General features: G+C 38.4%; 1 protein-coding gene and 1 pseudogene across 1 annotated transcript in view; one reads left to right on the top strand and one right to left on the bottom strand.

Moving 5' to 3' along the window:
* LOC119582762 overlaps positions 1-5,872 on the bottom strand; it is a 9,015-nt pseudogene extending 3,143 nt beyond the window's left edge.
* A 3,167-nt stretch (positions 5,873-9,039) lies between these two features.
* LOC119578947 overlaps positions 9,040-25,379 on the top strand; it is a 20,952-nt gene continuing 4,612 nt past the window's right edge. Inside the window, exons 1-4 of the mRNA XM_037926630.1 lie at positions 9,040-9,289; positions 13,503-13,669; positions 14,927-15,107; positions 17,246-17,371. Of these exons, the coding sequence (XP_037782558.1) occupies positions 13,504-13,669; positions 14,927-15,107; positions 17,246-17,371 (473 nt within the window). The 5' untranslated portion in view covers positions 9,040-9,289; position 13,503. The remainder of the gene's footprint in view (positions 9,290-13,502; positions 13,670-14,926; positions 15,108-17,245; positions 17,372-25,379) is intronic.

The raw sequence follows: 25,379 nt of genomic DNA, 5'->3' as shown, positions 1-25,379 counted from the left end.
TTCCCCCTTTCCTATACCTTTTCCATTTACTTTCCCTTTTCCCTTTCCCTTATCCTTTCCCTTTCCGCTCTCTCCTCCCTCTCGCTGCCCCTCTCTTCACATGGAAGAATCCAGGATTAATCTTGAATAAATCAAGATTTGGGAAGTCAAGATAAGACACACTGATCATTTAAAGAATGATAAAAAATTTAAAATCACGGAGTTAGCTGATCACCCTTTAAAATGGGGTCAAACAACTCCAATCACGGTGCGTTCTTTGGGACATATGAGCAGGAATGCCAACTCAAACTTATCTAAAGCTGATCTGCCTTATAATCCGTCATAAGTCTGCTATCTCTCCGTCTTTTATTCTCATTCTGTTTTAGGATTACGTTTTCATATCCATTGAGGAATGGATCTTTGTATTGTTTTGGCTTTCTCTAATGTTTTTTTTTTTTATTGTTACATGTGAAATCAAAGACTATCTACGTAGACTGCTTTTTAAGGAACCAACTCTTGTTTTTCCTTATATTTATTCGTTTGCTGCAATTAGCTAAAGGGGAAGCAGGGCCCAAAACAAAAACCAAACTAATAACCCTCCCAGGCTAACCAGTCCCACCTCAGGCAAGTTGCAGTCGGAGAGTTCCCAGCAAGGGCTAGCAGGTCGTCCTTTGGAATGCAGCTGCCCTCGGACGCTTCTTGTTGCTGATCCTCAAGGTCCTCCTCGGCAGCTGGTTGGAGTAGCTCAGGCGATGCATAAACTTCCCTGAACTGGCCCTCTAACTTCCGACTAAAAAGTTTGGGAGGGGTAACTCCGTTTTAAGGGTAAATTGGGTTTAAATTTGGGTTTAAAAAACCTTTTTTTTTTTTTTTTCATTTTTTTTCTTTCTGTAAAAATCCCTACAATGAAGGTACCTTTTAAAAAAGAATAAAGAAAACACTAACCTAGCTAGCTATACAACTCATACAAAATTTTTCCCCCCATTTCGTAATTCAGTCCACAAAGGATTTCAAGAATTATTATATATGATACCAACACTCACGTGTAACACTTAGAATAGAGGTAGTAGTTAAGCGTGCTTCCCCCTGCCCCATACTGCACACTTTAGCCCCATCGGGACCCCCTTGCCGGGGCCCCGCCACCACCACCGGCGTCGACCCGCACGACCACAAGGGCGCACTTACGACCTCGCTCACTCTAGACGTGCAATGTGTAAGAAAATCTTATGGACATGGATCAATAAATCTGGAATTTCCGTCTTTATCACAGCGCTGATTACATATACAAATCAAAGAAATCACGTTCGGTAATAAAAAGTCGCAACTATGTAAACGCTCCTACCTGCACCCTGGCAGGAATCTTGCGTGATCCAGGACGAAACGGAGGTCGAGCACCTTTTCATTCTCCGACTCGCCTTCACAGTACCAGCCGGAGCCTCTTCCTGGTGCACGTGGCCGGCAGGAGAACCCTCTGAGAAAACAAAGCATTGGTATATGGGTAAAACTGTGACACATGGATTAGGGGTTTTAGCTTGACTGTTCTTTTGCTAATATTAATTATCAACTAATGGGGCTCTTGTCCCCCAGCACGTAAAATATAAGGAATAAACAAAAAAAATTTTTAAAAAACCATATCAAAATTTAGTGCGTTGGTTACGAAATTGGCAAAATGGGGAAAATACAAGGTATCATTTACCATAAGCCTGTCGAAGGATCCTTCACACTCTAAAATTTCTGTTAGAATCTTGACCACCAAAGATTTATTTCCTTAATCCTTTCTACATCCGCCAGGGTTTTAATCCCCAAAATTCTGAAATTTCCCATTTCTATTTGGACGGGTTTCGTTTCTGTCCGGGGCTCTGGCGGAAACTTGCCCATTTTCTTCGTTTTCTTGTCTCTGTAGCTGCCCGCGCACGCAGCACAGCTTCAGGGCAATATACAACAGGAGATGCGCGTTGTTAAGCGCTGGGATTTCTCCCTAATGTCAAACAAAATGGTTAATTGTAGTTATTTGAGATAAATAATTAGTTAATCTATTTCAACAAATGGAAGGGAAGGGGGCGGAAAATTTAAAAACTATGATTACTAAATGAAATGCAAAACCCGGTTTTTTAGTATTTCCTTTTTTGTATAAATGTTTTTTTTTTATCTCGTATACATTAGGAAAAAATTCTTTAAATACTATTATAGAAAATAATCCATTGAAGTCTCACTTTAAATTTGATCGAAGCTGCTTTCATTACTCTTGAATGTTATGCTATTTCCCTAGGTCCTCTCCGTTTCCTGTATGAAAGCTATGGGTAATTTCCTGCAACGTGGATAACTAAATCGAACCTTCATGTTGAGAATCATGTTTTATATGGGTACTTTTCCCTTTCTTTTCATTTCGTTTTGTTAAAATAGCTCTTTTTTTTTTGGGGTGTTCGGGTATTAATCCAACCCTATTTTCCAAAAAAAAAACATACCACACATCGACTTTAAAATGTAAATGCTCGCTAATGCCTTCCAAAACGCTAAATAAGGTCAGCTAAACCAACCTTGCTGCATGGGCGACGGGCGTGGGCATCCATTATGGCCTCTACAACTCGGATATGGGCGTGAGGTGGGCGTGGGAAGGAGTCCACGACCGAGGTTAGGGACGAGAACAGTTCTGCCGTGTGGTCGGGTACCTATGGAGGGGAAAGTTGAGTGTGTGTGTGTGTGTGTGTGTGTGTGTGTGTGTGTGTGTGTGTGTGTGGGGGTGTGTGGTGGTTTTGGTGGTTTGGTGGCTGCGTGCTCGTGCGGTGGTGCGTGCGTGGTGCGTGCGGTCGTGTGTGTGGTGGTGGTGGTGTGTGGTGTGTTTGTGTGTTGTGTTTGTGGTTTTTTGTGTTGTTGTTGTGTGTGTGTGTGTGTGTGTGTTGGTGTGTGTGTTTGGGGTGGTTGTGTGTGTGTGTGTGTGCATATTTACATACTTACCGCACCCTCCAAAAAATATAAAAAAATATTTATATAATATAAAATAATATAATTTTTAAATAAAAAAATATATATTTTATTAAAATATATCATATACAATGTAATAATTTAACTATACTATATATATATATATATATATTATATATATTTTTTATTATATGTTTGTATGCATGCGTTTGTAATTATTATTTGTTGCATAATTATTGTGTATGTTATATATGTGCATATATATATTTTATTATATTATATAATTAATTATTATTTTTTTTTTTTTTTGTGTGTGTGTGTGTGTGGTGTGTGTGTGTGTGTGTGTGTGGTGTGTGTGTGGTGTGTGTGTTGTTGTGTGTGTGTGGTGTTGTGTGTGGTGTGTTATATTTTATTATTATTATTAAAATTATATATATATTAATATTTTTATTATATTTATCTATATTAAATTTATAATTTTATTAAATATATATATTATATATTATATATTTTTTATTATAATATTTTATTAAAATTAATGTGTGTGTGTGTGTGTGTGTTGTATTAAAAAATTTTATATATATATTTTTATTTATATATATATATAATAAAATATTATATATACATAAAATATATAATTTTTAATAATTTTATATATATTGTTTTTGTGTGTGTGGTGTGTGTGTGTTGTGTGTGTGTGTGTGTGTGGTGTTGGGGTTTTGTGGGGTGTGTGTGTTATATTTATTTACTTATAAAAATATTTATTATCCATATTTTTATATATATATATATATATTTATATATTTCGCCGTAATTATCTTTTAAGTATTAAATATATATGTAGTTGTACTATAGTACATTTCTCATACAGCACACACACAAAAACTGTGTGTGAATCCTAGCATCAGTTCTGTTGTATTCAAAACCCTTATTAATAAGTCTCCTACACCAGTTAGGACAAAGGACCTACCAGAATCCAGCCTTCAGGTAGACCCTGTAGAACTCCCAGGATCGCCTCCTTCAGGCAATTCTCCAAACAGGACGGCTTCATACATTCTTCCTCGGAATTTCCAGAACTGGCGGCACACGAAGACCCAGTCTCCTTCTCCGGTGGGTCCGTCGTTCTCCTCGAACCGGTTTTTTGTTCACTGGAAGTGCATTGCTGTCGGCTTCGTTGTCTGGGCTGTGATCCAGGGGTATTCTTAGCATAAGTTCGTTGTTGTTTTTCATTTCTATTAAAGGTTTGTCTCGGTTGTTGAGCATTCTTTCCGATGTCTTTTAACGGGAGTGTCATTTTCCCCCTGCAAATTTCTTTTGGCAGTCTCTCTCATTTGGGTTTGGGGAGAAAGACGCTCTCTCTCCCCAAAGTTGCTTTTGAAGTTTTGTTTACAATTGTTTTCGTATTATCTCCAGTTGGGCACTCTTATTTTTCTTTTTGATACTTCCTTTGCATAGAGGACTTGAGCTTTCTTTCGCGTTTTTCATACGAGATAAATCTCTGTCTTTTAAATGTTCTTCCTTATTTGCACTTGCAATCTTCGCTGTACCATGCACCTGGAAAATACCCGGGGCATTGCCACTTCCTAAATTACTTTTGGATCTTTCTTCCCTTTTACTTTCTTGAGCAAAATTTTGAGGAATTGCCCATGGCAGTCCTCTTGGGAATATCTGGTACCCTAGACTTTGCTTCTTGAACAGGCTTCTGTGCATCCGATGTACTTCCTCCTTCGCTTGCCTGTTTGATTTTACTGTTCTTATCGGATTCTATTTTCCCCTTAAAACTGTTTCGTGAAATATTCAAAGAATCTATTTTATAACCGTCTGCTTTGCTGCTCTTGTTCTTACTCCAGTCAGTGCCTGTTCGAGAAATCTTACAGCCATTTTCTCTCCCTCCTGTAGTTCCTGCCGTGTCTACGGCCTTATGCGTATTTATGGCACGTGGTCGTTGCTTGAAAGGTTTCGGATCTGGGGTTAGGGACCGTCGGGAACGCGCAGCGATGTCATTGCTTTGAGCTTTAACGGTCAGTCTCTTTGGCGTCGGGTCTGAAGCCAGCCTTTCCCGCGGTTGTAACATTTTTCTTCTTAATGAAGGACTAAGTGGGATTTTAGATGTGAATTTTTTGCTAGGAACCATTGTTGTTAGCGAATGACCTTTTGGACTAAAAACATCGCCTGATCCAGACGCCGTTGCTCCCCCACCTACTGTTAATGAAATCGTAGGTGATAACGGGGACAACTGAGGATTTTACTCGGTTTGGAAGAGACATTTCTAAGACTGAGTGAAATAGGACGGGAAAGAGGGCGATCGATTTTCTCGTCCACTTGTAGTGAAGTCGACATTGTGGTTTCTGCTTGTGTTTTTATTTTGTTGAGATTCTGTTCTGTGTTATCATTCTTGGAATCTAACGCCGCCTTCTCCTCATTTTCTTGCATCTGACGTGCAGCCACGGAAAAGAGGTCGCAACGGTTGACCAGAGCATACCCACCATCTCCGTCACTAAGATCAACATCCTCGTCATCCTCGTCACTCTCACTGCTATCATCACTTTCCGTCTCCTCACGTTTAGCTTCCGGTTGGGAAGACGCCTCAGCAGATGAGGAAGAGGAGGAATCGAATGTCAAGATTGCCACCCATAATTTTTCTATGAGCTCCTGCTGAATGCTTCCTGTCCACGCACTTCCTCCCTGCTGCACCCTGGGCGATCGTCGACGTCCAGCCATAGTCAGCGGAGACACTCAAGTGATACCACTCGCGACAGTCTGCACACTGGGCTTCCCTCTTGTAAGCTCTCTCCCACAACCTCCTTGCAGATCACGTGGCTGCTATACGAGTGTATTTAGCGAACAAAAAGTTCTCTCCCCAAACCATAGTTGTTGACACACATTTCTTCGAATAACTTTTCCATCCTTAATACATCTGACAGAGTAAATATATTAACAATGAATACCACAATCATTCACGAACAAGGAAAACAACTAAAATTGAGGTGTAACGGCAGGAGAGAGAATAAGCGAATTGGATATATACGGCTTCCGGGCGCTGTAACTGCATGCATATTTAATGTAATAACTGATAGATTACCCTACTCGAAACTCAAGGCATAATGATGATTAATCAACACGAGAACCAAAAAAGTACTATACTTACCGATATACACAGAGTGCACAAGTTAGCATCACGAACAAAGGCTACAATATAGGATCTTTTTTATTACGGCACTTACTCTACCGGTATATACTTGCCAAAAATGTTTAAAATTTCTATGTCGAGTTATGGAAATACTATATTATATTATTTTAAGTAAATTTCTGTGGTTTTCTTATCACTGACCATATATATCATAATAATAACGGTAAGAATAGCGATGATGATAGCAAAATTATGAACAATGATTAGGAAAAAATAATGACACTCATTAACGATAAAAATAATAATAGTGATAATAATAATAATAATAATAATAATAATAATAATAATAATAATAATAATATATAAAAATAACACAACATTACAATGATAAAGATAGTAATTAATAACAAAACAAAAATCATAATAATTTATTATAATAATAATAAAATAAAATAATAATTAATATGATGGAAAAATAATATAAAGGGAAAGACAAAAATATAATGACAAAATATAATAAAAAAAAATAATAAAAATAATAATATAATATAAAATTTTAATAACAATAATAATGATATTAATAATGATAATGATAACAATAACAATAATAATGATAATGATAATGATAACAGTAATAACGATTAAGAATAAAATAATGATTATTACAATAAAATAAAAAAAAATAATATCGCAAACTAAAGAAAAGATATTAAAATAAATACAAAAACGCAAATAAAAAACAAATAAGATAATAAGGATTAATAATGATGCTTTAAAAATAATAATGATAATGATGATAGTAATGACAATTGTATTGATAAGAAATATAAAGCAATAATGCTGATAATAAAGATAATAATAATGATGACGATAATGATGATAATAATTATGATAACGATGATCAGGGATAATGATGGGGATAAGATAATAAAAATAATAATAACAATGATTATAACAAAAATACTACCACTACTACTACTAATAATAATAATAATAATAATGATAACGATAATAATACCAATACTAATAATAATCATGATAATAATAATGACAATGATAATGATTATTATTCTTTTATTATCATTGTCATCATTATCCTTATTATTATCTTTACCATTATTATAGGTATTTTCTTTATTATGAAAATTATGAATATTTTATTATTATTATTATCATTATTATTATTATTATTTTATTAAATTATTATTATTAATATTATTAATTTTTTATATTATTATTATCATCATTATTATTATTTTCATCATCAGTATTACTATCATTATCCTCATTATCATCATTATCTAAAATATTAGAATTATCATCATTATCATTGTCATCATCAGTACTCTCATTATTTTTTGTTGTTGTTGTTAGCGTTATTATTATTATTATTATTATTATCAATATTATCATTATTATTATTATTATTTATTTTTTGTTATTATAATTATCAATATTATCATCACTGTCATTATCATTTTTATTATTATTATTACTATTATTATCATTATTGTCCCTCTTTTATTATTATAAAGATCATTTCAAATTTTTATTATTATTGTGTTTTTTAAGTATTTTAAATTATTTCAAAATTCACACCCCTTTTTTCATTACGTATATCTTATGATTGCTGAAATCTCTATAGTAGTAATAAGGTAATGATGATAATGACGATGATGATGGTACTGATAATAATGATAATGATAATAATGATGATGGTGATGATGATGATGATGATGATGATGATGATGATGATGATGATATGATGTGGTGGGGTGGTGATGATAAACATATGATATATGATTGGTGATGATGATGATGATATAATATTGATAAAGACCAAAATTATCATTGTCATTATCAATACTTTTTTATTATTATTATTATTATTATTATTATTATTATTATTATTATAATTGAAAGTAGTACTACCATAACTATTATCATTGTTATTATTCATACTATCATTAATACTATTATTACTATTAATATTGTTGCTATCATTATCGCTTTTTTCACTACATTATCCTTAAAAACATTTGTATTGTGTAGTAATGCATCTCCTCCACTTTAACCTCTATTTTTTACACTCATTAGGGGCTCTTTTTTTCTTACTATTTTTGCGCGCGCGCACACAGCACAACCCCCCGCGCGCGCGCACACAACACACACACACAACACACACACACACACACACACACACACACCCCCCTTTTTTTTTTTTTTGGGGGGGTTTTGTTGTGTTTTTAAAAGTTGTTTTGTGTGTGTGTGGTGTGTGGTGTTGTGTGTTTTTGGGTGTGTGTGTGTTTGGGGTGTGTGGTGGTGTGGTGTGTGTTGGGGTGTGTGTTGGTGTGTGTGTGGGGGGGGGGGGTGGGGCCCGCCCCCGGGCGCAATAAAAAAAACCCCCCATGGAAAATGCAAATTTTTTTTTCGAATATTGCGTTTTCCGAGCACTGCGCAGCACGATGTGTTTAGTTTAGTTTACTCTCAGAACGATCCCCGACCACCTGTAGTAGGTCCTACGTCATTTTGGTTTTCTAAAGTTTAACGGAGATCAAGATGGACAAAAAACAAGCCCCAATAATTTTTTTTTTTTCCCTTTGCCATAACCATACTTTTTATCATTGCCATTATAAAAAATTACTCTTAGTATCTTAAAATCTTAGTGTCTTAAAAGCTTAGCATCTTAATATCTTAAAATCTTAGTATCTTAAAACCCTAGTAGCTTAAAATCTTGGTATCTTAAAATCTTTGTTTTTTTTTTTAATCTTAGTATCATAGTATCTTAAAATCTTAATATCTTCGCCTCTTAAAATCTTAGTATCTTCGCCTCTTAAAACCTTGGTATTTTAGTGTCTTAAAAACTTGGTATTTTAGTATCTTAAAATCTTTGTATCTTAAAATGTTGGAATCTTTGTGTCTTAGTATCTTGAAATCTTAAAATCTTAGTATCTTAGTTTCTCGCACTTGTATTCACGTAAAAACGCGTGATATGACACAAGCAGACGAATTTGACGTACACTAAATACGGTTTACTTTCCGAGTTAAAGGCCTTTGTCTAGTATAAATTCGCATTAGTAATTCCGTACTTGTAGGAGAAAACATTACAGTTTAATTTTTTTTTATCGTATCGTCTTTTTGAATCGGTATAAGATATATAATTTGAATTTTCTACCAAAAGAATTTTCGATTATGAAATCCTGCTTCAAGACTGCGTGTTTACAAGCAATACAAATTCACATTTCATGACAACAAAAGGTAATACTGTAAGGAAACGTTATCTCTTACTTTAACGGGTATTTTAAGGGTTTTATTAATTCTGTGAAGTGTATTGCTGTTGAAGAAAACTAGAGCTTTGATCTTATAACTTGTATTTATTATATGATATTTTGTTTAAGGGTACTTTTCTAGTTGCCTTTTTAAACAAAATTTTTAGCATGAGGTAAATAATTTCACGTGAATATAAGTGCATGCCTTGAAGTAGTATATTTTGAATATGTGGTAAAAAGGCAAAGGTTTATATTAACGGTGTGTGAGGCAACACTATGGCTAATATACTTTGTGCTTCAGGGAAACAAACTTGTACCATATTCAGCAGGTTAGGGCTTGGATTGGTCGGTTACTGGCTGAGATATTGCAGTTGGATGGATAAATCTTGCAAGATTTTACATAATGGAGGTTTGTTTGTCATTGTCAAAGCACTAGTGCAGAGGCTGGCATTGGTGCAATTCCATTCCTCTCTTAAAAGGGCCTTACCCCTAGAAATTTTTTTCCATCATTTGTTAATTTTTTTCTGAATTTGAGGCTTTCCACAATTTTCACATGCTAATAGAATGCCTCTCAGATGAAGGCAGTTGTGACTGTTTCCATCTGACTGCACATCTAGAATGATTTTTATTGATAAATAAGATAGAACAAGTTAATGTAAACATAATTATATTTTAGAAATTTTTCTATAACAATATGAAAAATTTTTTCGTTAAAAAATTACATGATATTATAAGAAAGTTTTTCTGGCAATATATTTGCTGCCCTTGGTGTGGGGATAGGGTCAACCCTTTTCCCTATGGAAAATTAAAAAGAATTACAAAAATAATGGAAAAAATTTCTATTTAAAGACCTTCATGATTTTTATGAAAAAATAGGGCTGGGATGCAAAGAGCCATGATTAAGAAACTTTAAATTATTTTCCAAAATATGCCATTGAGTTATTTGCACTTAGGCTTGGTTATTTCTAAAATATAGGATTGCAGCTGCTTGAGCTAAACACAATGATTGGTGGGACCTCTGCGCCATTGGTGCTTCACTGAAGCCACAGACCTATACCATATGTATTCAGCTAAGGTAGAGCTTTGACTGGTACCCTATTTGCGGGTGGTCTATAAGCTCTATGATGCTAGAATATAGATTAATATTATTTATTTGTTTGTTAAAAAACTTTATTTTTTAATAATTTTCTATATACCCAAACAGATAGGCTTAAAATATTGTAACTTACCAGAGCCCAGTGTAATGTTATCTAAAAAATTTACAACTTGTCAATAAGTTCATATGTATTTCAATATCATTAATTTACAATGCAGAGTAAAGTGCCTGCATCCATGTGCTGCTGTTTGGTCTGGTTGTTTGATAATGTTGCATTTTGCACTCTTATGGCCTTTACCATAATATTTCTCAGTATCCTGTTCTGTACATATAGAGTGTGTAGTTTTCTTTGTACAAAAGCTTGAAATGTACATATTAAACTGCAAAGATTGTCATGGGAGTTTATATCTTGTATCTTACTAGCATTAATATGTTGGCTATGTTACACTGAAGGTCATGATATCTATGGAGGTAAATGTCAAACAGACACTCATACACCTGTAACTGGCAACAACCTTTGCCCTGTATATTCTAGGAGCATAGAGTGGTAGAACTTTTTTGGCCTCTGCCAAGGGACCATGGTGAGTGCTTATCCCTGTATTATTGTCTTAATTGACTTCATATTGTAGGCCATCCATCATAAATCATAAGTTTCAAGTAGAGTTAGTAATACAAGTAATACATGTGCTAGCAAAAGTTCCTGCAGTTATCTTTTTAAAGTTTAGATACTGAGACAGCATCTATACATGGCTTCCCTTGTGAAATTTTCTCTAAGACTTCACAATTTCTTATCGTAAAGGTTAGACCTATAGACCCTCTTATTTTATTATATATTTACTATGTTCGCTGAATTTTTTTAAAAAAGAAAATTTTTGTTTCTGTTACTCTTGGTATTATTTATAACAATACGATAATAATAATGTCAGTAATGACAATCACTGTATATATGTTTTTGTTTTTTCACAAAACTGAAGAAGTGAGTTAAACATGTGAGATCATCTGGGCCTAGTAACTAACTGCTTGATAACTATGCAATTGAGAAGCCATTGATATTTGAACAAAGTCAGCAGTACAAAAAAAAAACAATTGACAGTATATATACTGAGTGCCAGTAGGTTAAACATCCCCCTGAATATTAACCCATTGGATCCAGGTGATATCACTCACATGTCATGAAAAATTTAGTTGAGGCCATGGGTGACAGGAATGACTCATGAATGCACAGAGATCTTGGAGAATGATTAGGCTTGGTGGCATTTAGGAAGGGGCTCCCCCCAATCCCATGCTCGTTATTGCTGTGGGAGGCTTTGGAGGAAAAGACTGAGGCCCAATGCAGAGGATCCCCCTACCTTGAACCTCAGCCCCTTTCCCCAAATATTTTGCATGGTCCCCTTTCCTTCTCCTCCCTCCTCCCTTTTCCTTTTCCCTTTTCTTTTTTTACCCCTTCTTCTTTCCCCTTTCCTAATCTTTTTAATTTTTTTTTTTCCCTTTTCCCTTCAATACTTTTCATAAAGCTGGTGACCTTTTATGTCTGGGACTTTTGTTTGTTTTGACAGTTAACCATTCTGGAAATCCACAAACATTGCCTTGTGAACCAGAAAACTTTTTACCCAGGGTCTTTGCCCACAAGCCCCACTCCATCACTATATTTTGAATACGCTGCTGATTACCTTAGATATTGATGCAGCAGAAAGTGTTCAATTAATAAATAAGTAGAAAGGCCTTGCTTATTTCCCCCTGTATGTGACCTCGTATCATACTGGAAAAACCACCGGCTTTAGTAGAAACCATCCCCCCTCAGGGTCCTATTCCGCCCCAACATGCGAAAAAAAGTAACATTGCAAAGAAGATTGTTCTTGTGGGCCTACAAGCTATGCACCCATGAAAGTTATCACTCAAGTAACCTAAGCCTATTGCTCAGATTTTGGTTCACATGCGGGCTGCAAGACACCCATATCGAAGAGGTTAAAAAGATGCTCAGAGTTGTTTCTAAAGCAGATTTTTATTTTCTTCATTATTTTCTATACAAGCCTATTTGAAGTATTGTGAAATTGTGAAATATCAAAAACCAAAATCCCCCCTCAATACAAAGTGCTCGGAAAAAGAAAAGGGACCGCTTACTACAGCCTTTATTTGAAAAAAATTGCCGGGGAAATCTGTAACCTTTATTGCCAGAATATGTATAAATGTTTAAAGAGTAGGTTTGTTGGCCTTTCCGGGGAATCAAAGGGATAAGGGAGGCCACTACCCCAAGTAAAATGCGGCACATAAATTATTGGTTAACAGTTGGTTGATATATGTAGGCCAGTGGAGCATGCATGGGCATTTTGTAAACATTTGCCCAGATGATGCAGATAATGATGTGACCATATGAAGGTGGACAAAAATTACATAATATTATTGTTGAAGAAATGGACTTTCTGCAATGAAAATTGATCTGCAGAAGTAAAGGATAATATCATCAAGAATTAAAATTCTCAACGTTCATGTTATGTGGTTAAGTTCCTATTTCCCCCCAAAATCAGCGAATGCCCTTTGAGCATACTTGGACTTTAATGCATGATCTGTGCTGAATTTCTAACCTCTAACCTTCAAAACTTTTTGTGGGGGAGAGGGGGAGGGGTTAGGGAGCAGAAAGAAGTAATCTGGTAATGTATGGCAATTTTCTTCCAGTCCCATTAGCTTAAAACTACTCTCTATTCCCCAACCCCCTTAATCCCTTTGTCTCTGTCAATCATACCACCCTTAGGGAAACCTCGTTACAAGTAAAATTGATGTAATAAGTATAAAATTAGACTTGCATAAGATCAGTTGTGTTCCCCCCAAAAACACCCCACCTTCCCCGTCTTTTGCCCTTTTAGTAAACCATTTTAGGGGGATCCTTAGGTGCCCCCTCCCTTTTTTTCAATGTAAATTCCCTTGGTAAGCATAAAATAAGAAGTTACATTCCCCCCCACACAAAAAGCAATTGACTAATAACAGACTAAACTAAAACTGATCCCTCTACCTCCCTACAGACAAAAATAAAACTGACACCTCTTCCTTCCCTACAAATAGCCCTTTGTTTTTCATTTTCATTTTTATCTAAACTACAGATCTTTTGCAGAATGTCACGTCCAGCAGAACCAAAGTTACCCCCTCCAAGGCAAGCAGAATTTCTGTTTGATGACTGGACAATAAAAGTGACAAAAAGCCATATTATGGGGTCTCAGTGCGAGGTTCAAGGTGGATGTGATGAATCCCTGGAGCCTGAAAAACTATGTAATCTTTGCCCGGGAAGAAAACATAGAAGATATTTCAAATGGCATACAAAATTGATTTTGATTAATTTAAAAATGTTTAAATGTGATTTTGGCAGCACACTCATTTATATAATTCTAGTAAGACATGATTTCAGAACTCGTATCAGTGTTACTAGAATAATTGAATTTGTAAAATAAAATAATTAGGCACTTTGTATTGAGTCATTCTTTCTTAGAACACCCAAATGTAGATAAAATTTGGGGCTTTGCCCAAAACTTTTTACATATTTTTTTTTTTTTTTTTTTTTTTTTTTTAGATATGCTGTTAGACTGGGATGTGTTTTTTTTAGAGTAGCAAGTGTTAAAAAATGCAGAGTTTAGACCTATTTTATCATCAAGAAACCAAACATTTACCATGCATTTAGATAGTATGTTAAATATTTAGGATAATGAGTTTGATATTTTTAGATATACCTATTTACCAAGATAAAAGCCTTGAATTGTGCCCTTTCTCATGGAAATTCAAAGGGCTCTCAGAAGAAAACATTTGTCTAATAAAGACCTTATGACTTTTCATATTTGGGAAAAGCTGCTGTAAATGGCTGGTGAACAAAGTTCAGCCTCTTTATAGAAAATAAAATTGAACTTACACACAAAATATTTTGATATTCATGGAGACTCTCAGAGTACCAAATATTATTGACATAACTCAATAATAAGTTTAGCCCCTTTAAAATTTTAGAAAAGTGCCCAAAAGGGCTTAGAGCAAAATTACCCTCATTTAAAAAAGAAAAAAATAAAATAAATAAAAAATGCCCCTTTTTGATATTCAAAAATAGACACAAGTGACTCTAGGAATTATAAATATTGATGTAGTTGATTAAATAAAAAAGTTAAAAGCTGTTAACTCAACCCCTTGCTTGTTTTGTTTCAGGAAATAACCGTCTAGGAATTGAAAAAAAAATCATTTTAAAGATGACATACTGTATGAATTAAAATCTAAGCAAAGAAGAAATCTCTGTATTGACACCAAGAAAAATTGACCAGAAAAGTGGGTGTAAATTTGTTTTAAAAAAGTCCCCGTTTTAATCGTATTAATTAGTCCATTAGTAACCAAATATTTTTAATTTAGAGCCCTTGGCATTGCTGTAAAAAAAAATGTGTTTACCAAAGGGGCATAATCAAGGCTTATATCTCAGTAAAGGAGCAGAGCCAGAGCTGTGCTTTTTATTCCACTGGTTATTAGATCTCTAGAGCAGAAATAATAGTATTGTGTTATCTCTTTTCAGATATGAGCATATTTTACGGCTTCCATCCCTACCAGATATGGTCTTTGCAGACAACACACTAAAAATCTCTCATAAGGGGGGAGGCAGCATTAAGTTCAGTGCTCTGGATGCTCTCCAGTGTGTGAATGTACATGAGGAAAACCTACAGGTTGCACATGCTGAAGCATGGAAAGAGGCAAGGTGAGAATATACATGATGTTAATTAGATATATTGATAGTTAGATAGATAAATAGATAAAGGTTAGAATAATACAAGCACACACATGCACACATTGCCCCACGCCACAGACCACATACTGCACATTGCCGTCATACACTGCCACACAAGAAGACACACCATCAGATAACTCATGCACGCACACACCCCGCACCCCACACACACACCCCACCACACACCACACCCACACACACACACACAACACACCCCCACACACACACACCCACACCACCACATACACCATGCACCACGCCAGACCACCCCACACAGCACAATCCACACACACACCACACCAGACACACACGCCACACAGAAAACCCACACACAACACACCCAAAAAACAACAACCCACACACCACAAGCACACCACACCCCACACCCCCACACAACACACACACACCACACACCACACACACACAACACACACAAAAAACAACACACACACACACAACCCCACCAAAAAACACACACACACAACCCACACACACAGAAAAACACAGACCACACCCAACACACCCAAACCACACACACCACACACACATACACATAACATACACTACACAACACACACACACCACACACCACACACAACCCCACACCAAAACCACACACACACACACACCACACCACACACACACCACAACCAAATAATAAAAATGAATAAATTATAAATGAATATCTTAGTAACACTAATGAATGAGTAAACAAATATAAGAAATTAGAATAAAAAATGTGAGCCTCTTTGTATTGGGAGCTGACAAGGCCTGCAGAGAGAAAGGGAGGATCAGGGCAATATTGCAAATAGGATGATTGCCTGAAATTAACGTACATGTCCCCTTCCCATTGCCCTCAGTGATGTCCAGTTATGTACATCACAGGATATTGTTGTAAGAATGAGAGAATGCTTCTGTTTAGTGCTTTAAGGATAAGAAATTTTGAAGCATTCTCTCAGTCTTATTATATCCTTAAGTGTCATGCTAACAAGAATCGGTATCAGTATAATTTAGGATAGAAGTAACACCCATTCTGGTGGATGAACTTCCTTTTCATCTCGAAATACGAACACAAGTGAGCTGGGTGGCAGAACCTCATGGTCCCCAGTAACACTCATTACCACAGTGGCCGCACAAAAAATAAACAGTAATGGGCATATAGAAACCGTATCTAATAGAATATGAAAAAAAAGGCATAAATAATTTGATATCTCTATTGATATATATATATATATATATATATAGGGTGAAATTATGAAATAACATTCTGTTATCAATATTGAATTGTGGCAAAGAAAAGAATTAATTACAAACACCTTGTCACTGTTGTCATTTTCTCTACATCATTCATAGCTCTTGTTCTTTGAAAGAACATTACAAATAGGAACAACTTTCATAATTTTTTTTTTTTTTGTGTGGATAAGAGACAAAAAAGAACAGAGAAAGAGAGAAATAAAACAAGGACATGGAAATAGGAACAGGGAAGGGAAGATGTGAAGGAGGGTAAGAGGTAACATAGAGAGAGAAGAGGGAATGAGGAAACAGAAAGAAAAATATGGAAAAAAAAAAAAGAAAGAGGAAATAAAGGGGCAAAAGGAGATAGGAAAACAATAATAGGCGGGGAAAGGGAAAGGGGAAAAATGGATTTGCTGTATATTGGGGGATTGTTAGTCATTTTACGGCCGGGGGCCGAGGGGTTAAGCATGGGGACTAAAGAGTCACGCGGCAATCGGGTTCGAGGTTCGAGTCATGGGGCCGGTCATTTTCCCTTGGGGCAAAAAACTTTCACCTCGATTGCCTGCCTAGCCGCTGGGGGCAAGCCACCCAAGTCATTTCGGTCCCAGAACCGGGGTTAATAGAGATGGTGACTCGATAAAAACACCGGGCGGAAGGGAACGGCAAAACCCCCTCTAAATTGCCAAGAAAAATTTATGGGAAAAACCAAATACACCAAACCCCGTTGGAAAGGGCACTTAAAAAAAAAAAAAAAAAAAAAAGGCCATTTACACCCTATGTATCCTATTTTTGCCCCAACAGTTATTCTTCAAGATATTCAGAATTGTCTGTTTGCCCAGTGTTCTTCAAGCAGAATTCTTTAAAATTTGCAGGTCAGACTGTGAATTTGCCCAGAAGGTTGTAAAACCTTATGACTGGACTTTCACCACTGACTTCAGGGGTTTAGGGGGGGAAATTTTCCCGAGAAACTTCTGGCGATTTACCTGGGGGAAATTCGGGTTTGAGAAGAAAATTTAAAATTTTACGATGAAGTTTTTTCTCTATGAGGGTGAAATTTGGGTGCAAAGGAAGCCTCGATGTTTGAAATGGAGTTAAAAATTTTATACTTATAAATTGTTTCACATAAACAGTTACCTTTGCCATTCAGTCAAATGATACTCTGTTTTTGTCAGTTTATAAAAGAATCTCTTTGAAAATAATATATATATATATATATTATTTATATATATATATATATATATATATATTTATAAATGTAATAATGTATATATATTACGTGTATTATACACGTATATAACCTATATATACCTATATTACACTATATATACAGAATGATTACCTAAAGGTAACCCGGACTCTCCTTGGGAAAAGGGAAATGGGGGCCCTACCACGACTCACTCCAAGGCATCACAACATGAAAATACAAATTTAAAATCATGCTGTGACCCGGCGCCCGACTAACCCACTTAAAAAAGAAGAAGATATACGTGTATATATATTTTATTTTTAATATAAAATATAAATATAATTATATTATATATATATAATTAATATATTATTTTTATATATATTATTTATCTTCTATCTGTCTATCATCTATAATTTTGTGTATGTGTGTGTGTGTGTGTGTTTGTGTGTGTGTGTGTGTGTGTTTTTGGGTGTTTTTTGTTTTTGTGTTTTTTGGGGTGGTTTGTGGTTGTGTGTTTTTTTTTTTTTTTTTTTTTTGGGTTTTTTTTGGGTTTTTATTCTGTTGTATTTTATATATAATATTAAATATTATTAAAATTTTAATAATATAATTATATAATTATTATATTATAATTATACATATATATACATTATAAATATATAATAAAATAATATATTATATATATTAATTTAAAATATATTATATAATTTAATATTATTTATAATTTTAAAAGGATAATTTTATATAGATTTTTGTAAAAAAATATAATAAAAAACAATTAAATGAATTTGATACAGATATCTTTTCCCCCGTTGTGGCATCATATTTTTTTATTTGGGCCCATTTTTTTTCATCAGCTGATTCAACAGACCCCCATCGTGTAGTTATTAATGGGTTAATTCAAAGAGAAAATTGTGTATCTTGGTATGGTATAATATCCAAAAAATAAAAATGTGAAAATATTGACATATGACTCACCAGTACCAATAGTGCAAATATGTGTAAATTAGGTTAGGTTATACTGTCCACTCCATTAGCCATTGCTCTGTAATTGTTTCAATTAGTTTTTATGTGGAAAGCTTCATAATCTGCAGTGAACCATATGTTTTCACAGTGTAAAATACATGAATATTTAACCATAAGTACTGCAAACCCTCAGCCTTGTCTATCCTCCCCCCTCCCAATTAAAAAAAAGGCATGATTTTTCAAATTTTTGGTTACAGGCATTTTAAGAGCTCAATTTTATACTCTCCAATTGAAAAAGTTAAAACCGTTATAAAGCCTTTGAAATGAAAATGGAGATAAATTGCTATGACTGTGGATTTAAAACATGAAATCATCTATAATTGTGTACCTAAATGTATTTATGTTAAAATATCCATACAGTACCAGAATTACACTCACTAGTTTGTTCATAGAATATAGAGTTTGGAAATCATAACTGTGTGATTGGAGGAGGGCTTGCAAGGGGAGTGGGGGTATGGAGTGATATCATGGGTGTAGCTGGAGGATATTTGCCAGACAGTACCAGATATATTAGTGGACAATACTTAAGTGTCATTTTTACAAAAAAAAAAAATCACATGAAAAAATTCCATCATTTTTGGACAGGCTATATCCACAATCATAGCAAATAGGTCTTTAGGGCTTAGCATTATTCTTTATCTCTATGTCTAAAATTACCCCCCCCCCCCAATCCTATGCCCTTTGTTATTGTGGGGGGTGGGGGCATAAAGGGGAAGGGAAACTTTAGGGGCCCAAAGCTACCTTGGGGCTCAGCCCCCCAGCCAAAACCCAAATTTTGGGATTGGCTTTTTTCCCCTCTTTCCCTTTTTTCCCTTTTTTTCTCCATCAAAACTTTTACCCTTCCCCAAAATGGGAAAAGCCATGGGTAAAAAGGAAAGAGAGGGGGGCTTTTTGTCAGTCCCGAATGACCCCGAAGGGGCCACAAGGGTGGTATTCTCTTTATTTTAAACGTCCCCCCGCATTTTAAACCCCCCATGGGGACCCGGGGGGGAAACCCTTTTTTTTTTCCCCCCTATTCCTTTTATCTGGCCAAATGAAATTTTGTAAACCCTTTTTTAGGGAAAATTGAGCCTGGCCCCTTCATCAGTTAGCCTTTATAAAATAAAAATAATGTGGTTACCCATCCTCCACCTCTCCTTTGATCTGGGCTTCAGCGACTGCTACTGATACCTTTTTTCCCCTTGGGTCCTTCGTCCAAATTTTTCCTTCCAAAACTCCAATCTGGCTAAACTCAACCCTTTAGAATACATCCCTTCCTCTCTCCAAACATCCTCTGAGATTAGGATTGGTCAGACTGTGAAAAAGACTTGCTTTTCCTGCCTCAATTAATTGGAAACCGTATCAAATACAGTGCACACTTTCCCCCTAGAAAGGGCCCATAAGTTTTTAAAACCAATAAAGCCCAAAATTAAACCTTTCCCCCAGGGCATGACCCCTTCCCCCTAAGTTTATATTGTGGGGTCCCTTCCCTGTCCGGGTGTGTCAACCCCCCTCCCCCATCAATGTCAGAAATTTTGGCATTTTGGCCACCCTGCCAAGTGCTGTTGTTCCAACCCCGTTTCCCTCTATTTTGCACTACCTTTGGGGGTGACCATTCGATTGGTCTACACATTAAATCCCTGTGTTTCCAGTTTTTTGGTGGTTTTCCCCTTTGTTTTCCATTTCCCTTTCCCCCCCCCTTTCTTGACACTCACCTGAATCCCCCCATATTTTCAACAGGAACTTTTTTCACCCCCTTTCCCTTTGTTATTCAGTTTCCTACCCTTTCCCTTTTTGCAAACCCACACCTCTGCTTTTCCTCACTTGTCCTCTATCCCCCAATCCCCCAACCTGTTGGACATCCTCACAGAATCCTCTTCTTTTTCCTTGACAACTTCTCTTTCCCCAAAAGCCCATTTTTATCAATTGGGCCCCTTTTTTTGGCCCCGCCTTTTTCTAATCCTTCCTTTTTCCCTTTTGTGTCCCCACCCCCTTTCCCCGCCCTTTTTACTACCCTACCATCCTTGGGCTGCTCTAAAGACTTTTGACATCTTTAAAACATTTTGTTTAAAAAATTAAATAAAATTTTTCCTTTTTTCAACACAAATTTACTAAAAGTGCTTTATAGTCTATTTGTTTTAAACCCTTAACCATTAACCCCTGAAATGACTGACAGATTCACATTTGTCTTTTGTATTACAGCAGTAAAAGCCAAATGGGTTTTTTTGTGGTTTTCCCCCCCCATTACTAAATTTTGGGGTCAAGTTTTGTTTGGGGGAAGATCAAGATTTTACAGCCCCAAAGGGGGGTTTATATATCCGGGGAAAAGACCCCATCGAGAAACCCCAAATTTTCCCCCCCTTTAAAAGGTTTTTATTTATATTTTTGGATCTGTTTTGGGAACTCATCATTCCCTCCAAAACCCCACACCCCAAAACACAAACACCCCCACACCCCACAACCCAAAACACCACACACACCACACACACACCCCACACACACCCCCACACACAAAACACAACCAACACACACACACCACACACACACAACAACCCCACACCACACAAAACACACATCACCCCATTAAATTAAAACACACACATTTTACACACAAAAACCCTTCCACACACACACAAAACATTCACACCCACACACACAATTCCACCACAACCAAATTTAAAACCACACACATTTACACCACACCCCATTCCCCACCACACACATTCACCAAAACACACCGTTCCCCCACACACAAAAACCCAACCCCACAAAACACACCAACAACACACAAACACAACCCCACCACAAACACACATTCCCCCACACACACCACATTCCCCAAAAACCCCACATTCACACAAAACACCACACAAATTAAACACCACAACAAAACAAAAAAAAAAAAAAACCCCCCAACCACACCACACACACACACACCACATTCCCCACACCACCACACACCCCACACACACACACACACCACACACACAAACACACAAAACACACACACCACAACAACAAAACAAACCCCAAACTCTCCCCCCCCATCTCTCCTTCTTCTCCCTTCCCCCCTTCTTCCCTCTCTCCTCTTCCCCTTTCCCTTTCCCTTTTCCTCTTTTCTCTCTCTCTCTCCTCTCTCTCCCCCCTCTCATCCCCCTCTCATCTCCTCTCCCCTCTCACCCTCTTCTCTCTCCTCTCCTCTCCTCCCCTCTCTCTCTCTCTTTTCCCCTTCCCCTTCTCCTTTTCTCTCTCTCTTTCCCCTTTCCCTTTTCCCCTCTGTCTCTCTCTCTCTCTCCTTTTCCTTTCCTTCTCTTCTTCTCCTCCCCCTTCCCTTTTTCTTCCCCTTGTTTCCCTTCCCCCGGGGCGTCTCCTCTCTCTCCTCCTTCCTTTTCTCTGTCTCTCCTCTCTCCTCCCCCTTTCCTTTTCCCCGCTCCTCTCTTCCTTTTCCCTTTCTCTCTGTTGTCTCTCTCCCTCTCTCTTCCCTCCTTCTCTCTTTCCTCCTTCCTTCTTTTCTTCTCTCTCTCCCCCCTTTTCTCTCCTCCTCCTCTCTTCTCTCTCTCTCTCTCTCCTCTCTCTTCTCCTTTTCTCCTCCTCTTCTCCCTTCCTTTCCCTTCCCTTCCCCCTTTTTTTCTCTCTCTCTCTTTTCCTTTCCTTCCTTCCTTCCCCTTCCTTCTTTTTCTCTCTCCCCTCCTCTTTTCTCCCTCTCTCTCTCTCCCCGGGGGGCCTCTTTCTCTCCCCTTTTCCCCTTCTCTCTCTCTCCCTCCCCCCCCCTCCTTTTCTCTCTTTTCTCCTCTCTCCCCCCTCTCTCTCCCCCTCCTTCTTCTCTTCTCTCTCTCTCTCTCTCTCCTTTTCCCTCTCTTCCCTCAAACCTTTTTTCCTCCTTTTCATCCTTCCTTTTCTCCTCTCCCTTTTTTCTCTCCTCTCTCCTTCCTTTTCTCTCCCTGTTTCCCTTTTCCCTCTCTCCTTCCTTTTCCCCATCTCCTTCCTTTTCTCTCTCTCCCCCTTCCTTTCCCCCCCCCTTTCTCTCTCTTCCCCCTCTCCTTTTCTCTCTCTCCTCTCCCTTTTTCTCTCCTCTTCCTTTGTCTCCCCTCATTTTCTCTCCTTCCCCCCTCCTTTTCTAAAACCCCCTTCCTTCCTTTTCTCTCTTCCTCTCTCTCTCTTTCCTTTCTCTTCTCCTCTCTCCCTCTCTTCCTTCCTCTCCTTCCTTCTCTCCCGGGTTTTCTCTCTCTCTCTCTCCCCTCCTTTTCCTTTTCCTTTAAATTTTCCCCTCTCTCTCTCTCCCCCTCTCTTTTCCCCTTTTCCCCTTTCCCCTTTTCTCCCCGCTCTCTCTCTCTCACTCTTCCCCTCCCCCTTTTCCCTTCCTTTCTCTCCTCTCTCTCCCCTCCTCTCCTCCCCTCCTTTCCCCCTCTTTTCGTTCTCTTCTCTCTCTCTTCTCCTTCCTTCTCTCTCTCCTTTCCTTTTTCTCTCTCTTTTTCTCCCTCCTTCCCCCTTTTCTCCCCCCCAAAAGTCCCCCCGTCTCTCCTTTTTCCTTCTCCTTCCTTTTCTCCCTCTCTCTTCCTTTTTTCTTCTCCCTCTCTCCTTCCTCTCTCTCTCCCCCTCTCTCTCCCTCTCTCTCGTCTCTCTCCTCCCCCTCCTTCTTCCCTCCTCCCTCTCTCTCTCTCTCTCTCTCTCCTTCCCTTCCCCTCCTTCTCTCTTCTTTCTCTCTCTCCCCTTTCCTTCTTTTTCTCTCTCTCTCCCCCTCCTTCCCCTCTCCTCTCTCCCTCCTTCTCTCTCCCATCTCTCTCCCCTTTTCCCCCTCTCCTCTCTCTCTCTCTTCTCCTTTTTCCCTTTTTCTCTCTCTCTCTCCTCCTTCCTCTCTCTCTCTCTCTCTCCTCTCTCTCCTTTTTCTCCTCTCTCTCTCTCTCCCTTCCTTTTCTCCTTCTCTCCTCTCCTTTTTTCCCCCCCCCTTTCTTCTCTCTCTCGTCTCTCCCTCTCCTCTCCTCTTCTTTTCCTCTCTCTCCTTTTTTCTCTTCCTATTCCTTCCTTCCTCTCCCCCCCTTTTCTCTCTTCTCCTTTTCCCTTTTCTCCTCTCTCTCTCTCCCCTTCCTTTTCTCTCCCCTTCCTCTCCTTTCCCTCTCTCTCTCTCTCTCTCCTTTTCCTTCTCTCTCTCTCTCCTTCCTTCTTCTCTCTTCTCTTCCTTCCTTTTTCTCCTCTCTTCCCTTCTTCCTCTCTCTCCTCACTCTCTCGCCTTCCTTCTCTCCATCTCTCTTCCTTTCCTTCTCCCTCCTTCCTTCCTTCTCCTCTCTCTCTTCTCCCCTTCCTTTCTCCCTCTTCTCTCTCCCTTCCTTCTCTCATTCTCTCTCTCTCCCTCTCTCCTCTCTCTCTCTTTCCCCCTCTTTCCCCCCTTCCTTTTCTCTCTCCTCCCCCTTTTCTCTTTTCTCCTCTCTCCTCCTTTCCTTTTCCTCTCTCTCTCTCTCCTTCCCTTTTCTCTCTCTCCTCCTTTCCCTTCCCCTTTTCTCTCTCCCCCCCTTCCTTCTCTCTCTCCCTCCCTTCCTTCTCTCTCTCTCTCCCGCTTCCTCCCCTCCTTCCCCTCCCTTCCTTCTCTTTTCTCTCGCCTTCCTTCTCTCTTCTTTTCGGGCCCCTTTCCCCTTTTCTCTCCCCTTTCCCCTCCTCTCTCTCCTTCCCCCTTTTCTCTCTCTCTCCTTCCTTCTCTTTTCTCTCTCCCCCTTTCCTTTTCCCTTTTCCCTCTCTCTCTCCTTCTCTCCCCTCCCCCTCTCTCTCCTTCCTTTTCTCTCTCCTTCCCTTTTCTCCCCTCCTTCTTCCCCTCTCCCCCTCTCCCCCTTCTACCTTTCCTTTTCTTTTCTCTCTCTCTCCCCCTTTTCCTTCCCCTCCCCCTCTCCTTTCCTTTTTCTCTCTCTCTCTCTCCTTCCTTTCCCCTGGGTTTTCCTTCCCCTCCCCCCTTTTCCTTTCCTTTCCTCTCTCTCTCCTTCCTTCCTTTTCTCCTCTCTCCTCTTTCCTTTTCCCCTCTCTCTCCCTTCCCTTCCCCTTTTCCCCTCTCCCTCCTCTCCCTCCTTTTCCTCTCTCTCCCCTCCCTCTCTCTCCCTCTCTCTCCTTTTCCCCCTCCTCTCTCCCTCTTCTCTCCCCCTTTCCCTCTCCTCTCTCCCCCCTCTCTCTCTCCTTCCTTCTCTCCTCTCTTCCTCTCTTTTCCCCTTTTTTCTCTCTCTCTCTTTTATCTCTCCTTTTATTCCCCCTCTCTCTCTCTCTCTCCCCCTTTCTCTCTCTCTCTCTCCCCTCTCGCCTTCCTTCCCCCGTCTCTCTCTCTTTTCCCCCTCTCTTTCCTTCTCTCTTTTTTCCTCCTTTTCTCCTTTCCCCTTTTCTCTCTCTTCTTCTCTTTTCCTTCCTTCTCTCTCTCCCCCTCCTCCTTCCTTCTCTCTTCTCTCTCCTTTCCCTTTTCCCTTTTTCTTCTCTCCCCCTCCTTCCCCCTTCCCCCCCTCTCTCCTCTCTCTCCTTCCCCTTCTCTCCCCCTCTCCTCTCTCCTTTCCTTTTTCTTCCTTTCCTCTCCCCTTTTCTCTCTCTCCGGTTCCCCCCTCCTCCATCCCCTCTTCCTTTTTTTTCCTCCCCTCTCTCCTCGTCCTCCCCCTCCCCCCCCCTTTCCCCCCCCCCCCCTCCCCCCCCTTCCCCTCTCCCCTCTCTCTCTCCCCTCCTCCTTCCTTCCCCTCTCTCTCCCCCCTCTTCTTCTTCCTCTCTTTCCCCCTTCTCTCCTCTCTCTCCCCTTTTCTCTCTCTCCTCTCTCATCTCTTTTCCTTCCTTTTTCCTCTCTCTCTCTCCCCCCC

The sequence above is a fragment of the Penaeus monodon genome, chromosome 2 (assembly GCF_015228065.2).
Source record: "Penaeus monodon isolate SGIC_2016 chromosome 2, NSTDA_Pmon_1, whole genome shotgun sequence".
In the NCBI taxonomy this organism is placed as follows: Eukaryota; Metazoa; Arthropoda; class Malacostraca; order Decapoda; family Penaeidae; genus Penaeus; species Penaeus monodon.
The sequence above is the reverse complement of the archived record's forward strand: the minus strand, read 5'-3'. Positions and strand labels throughout refer to the sequence as shown.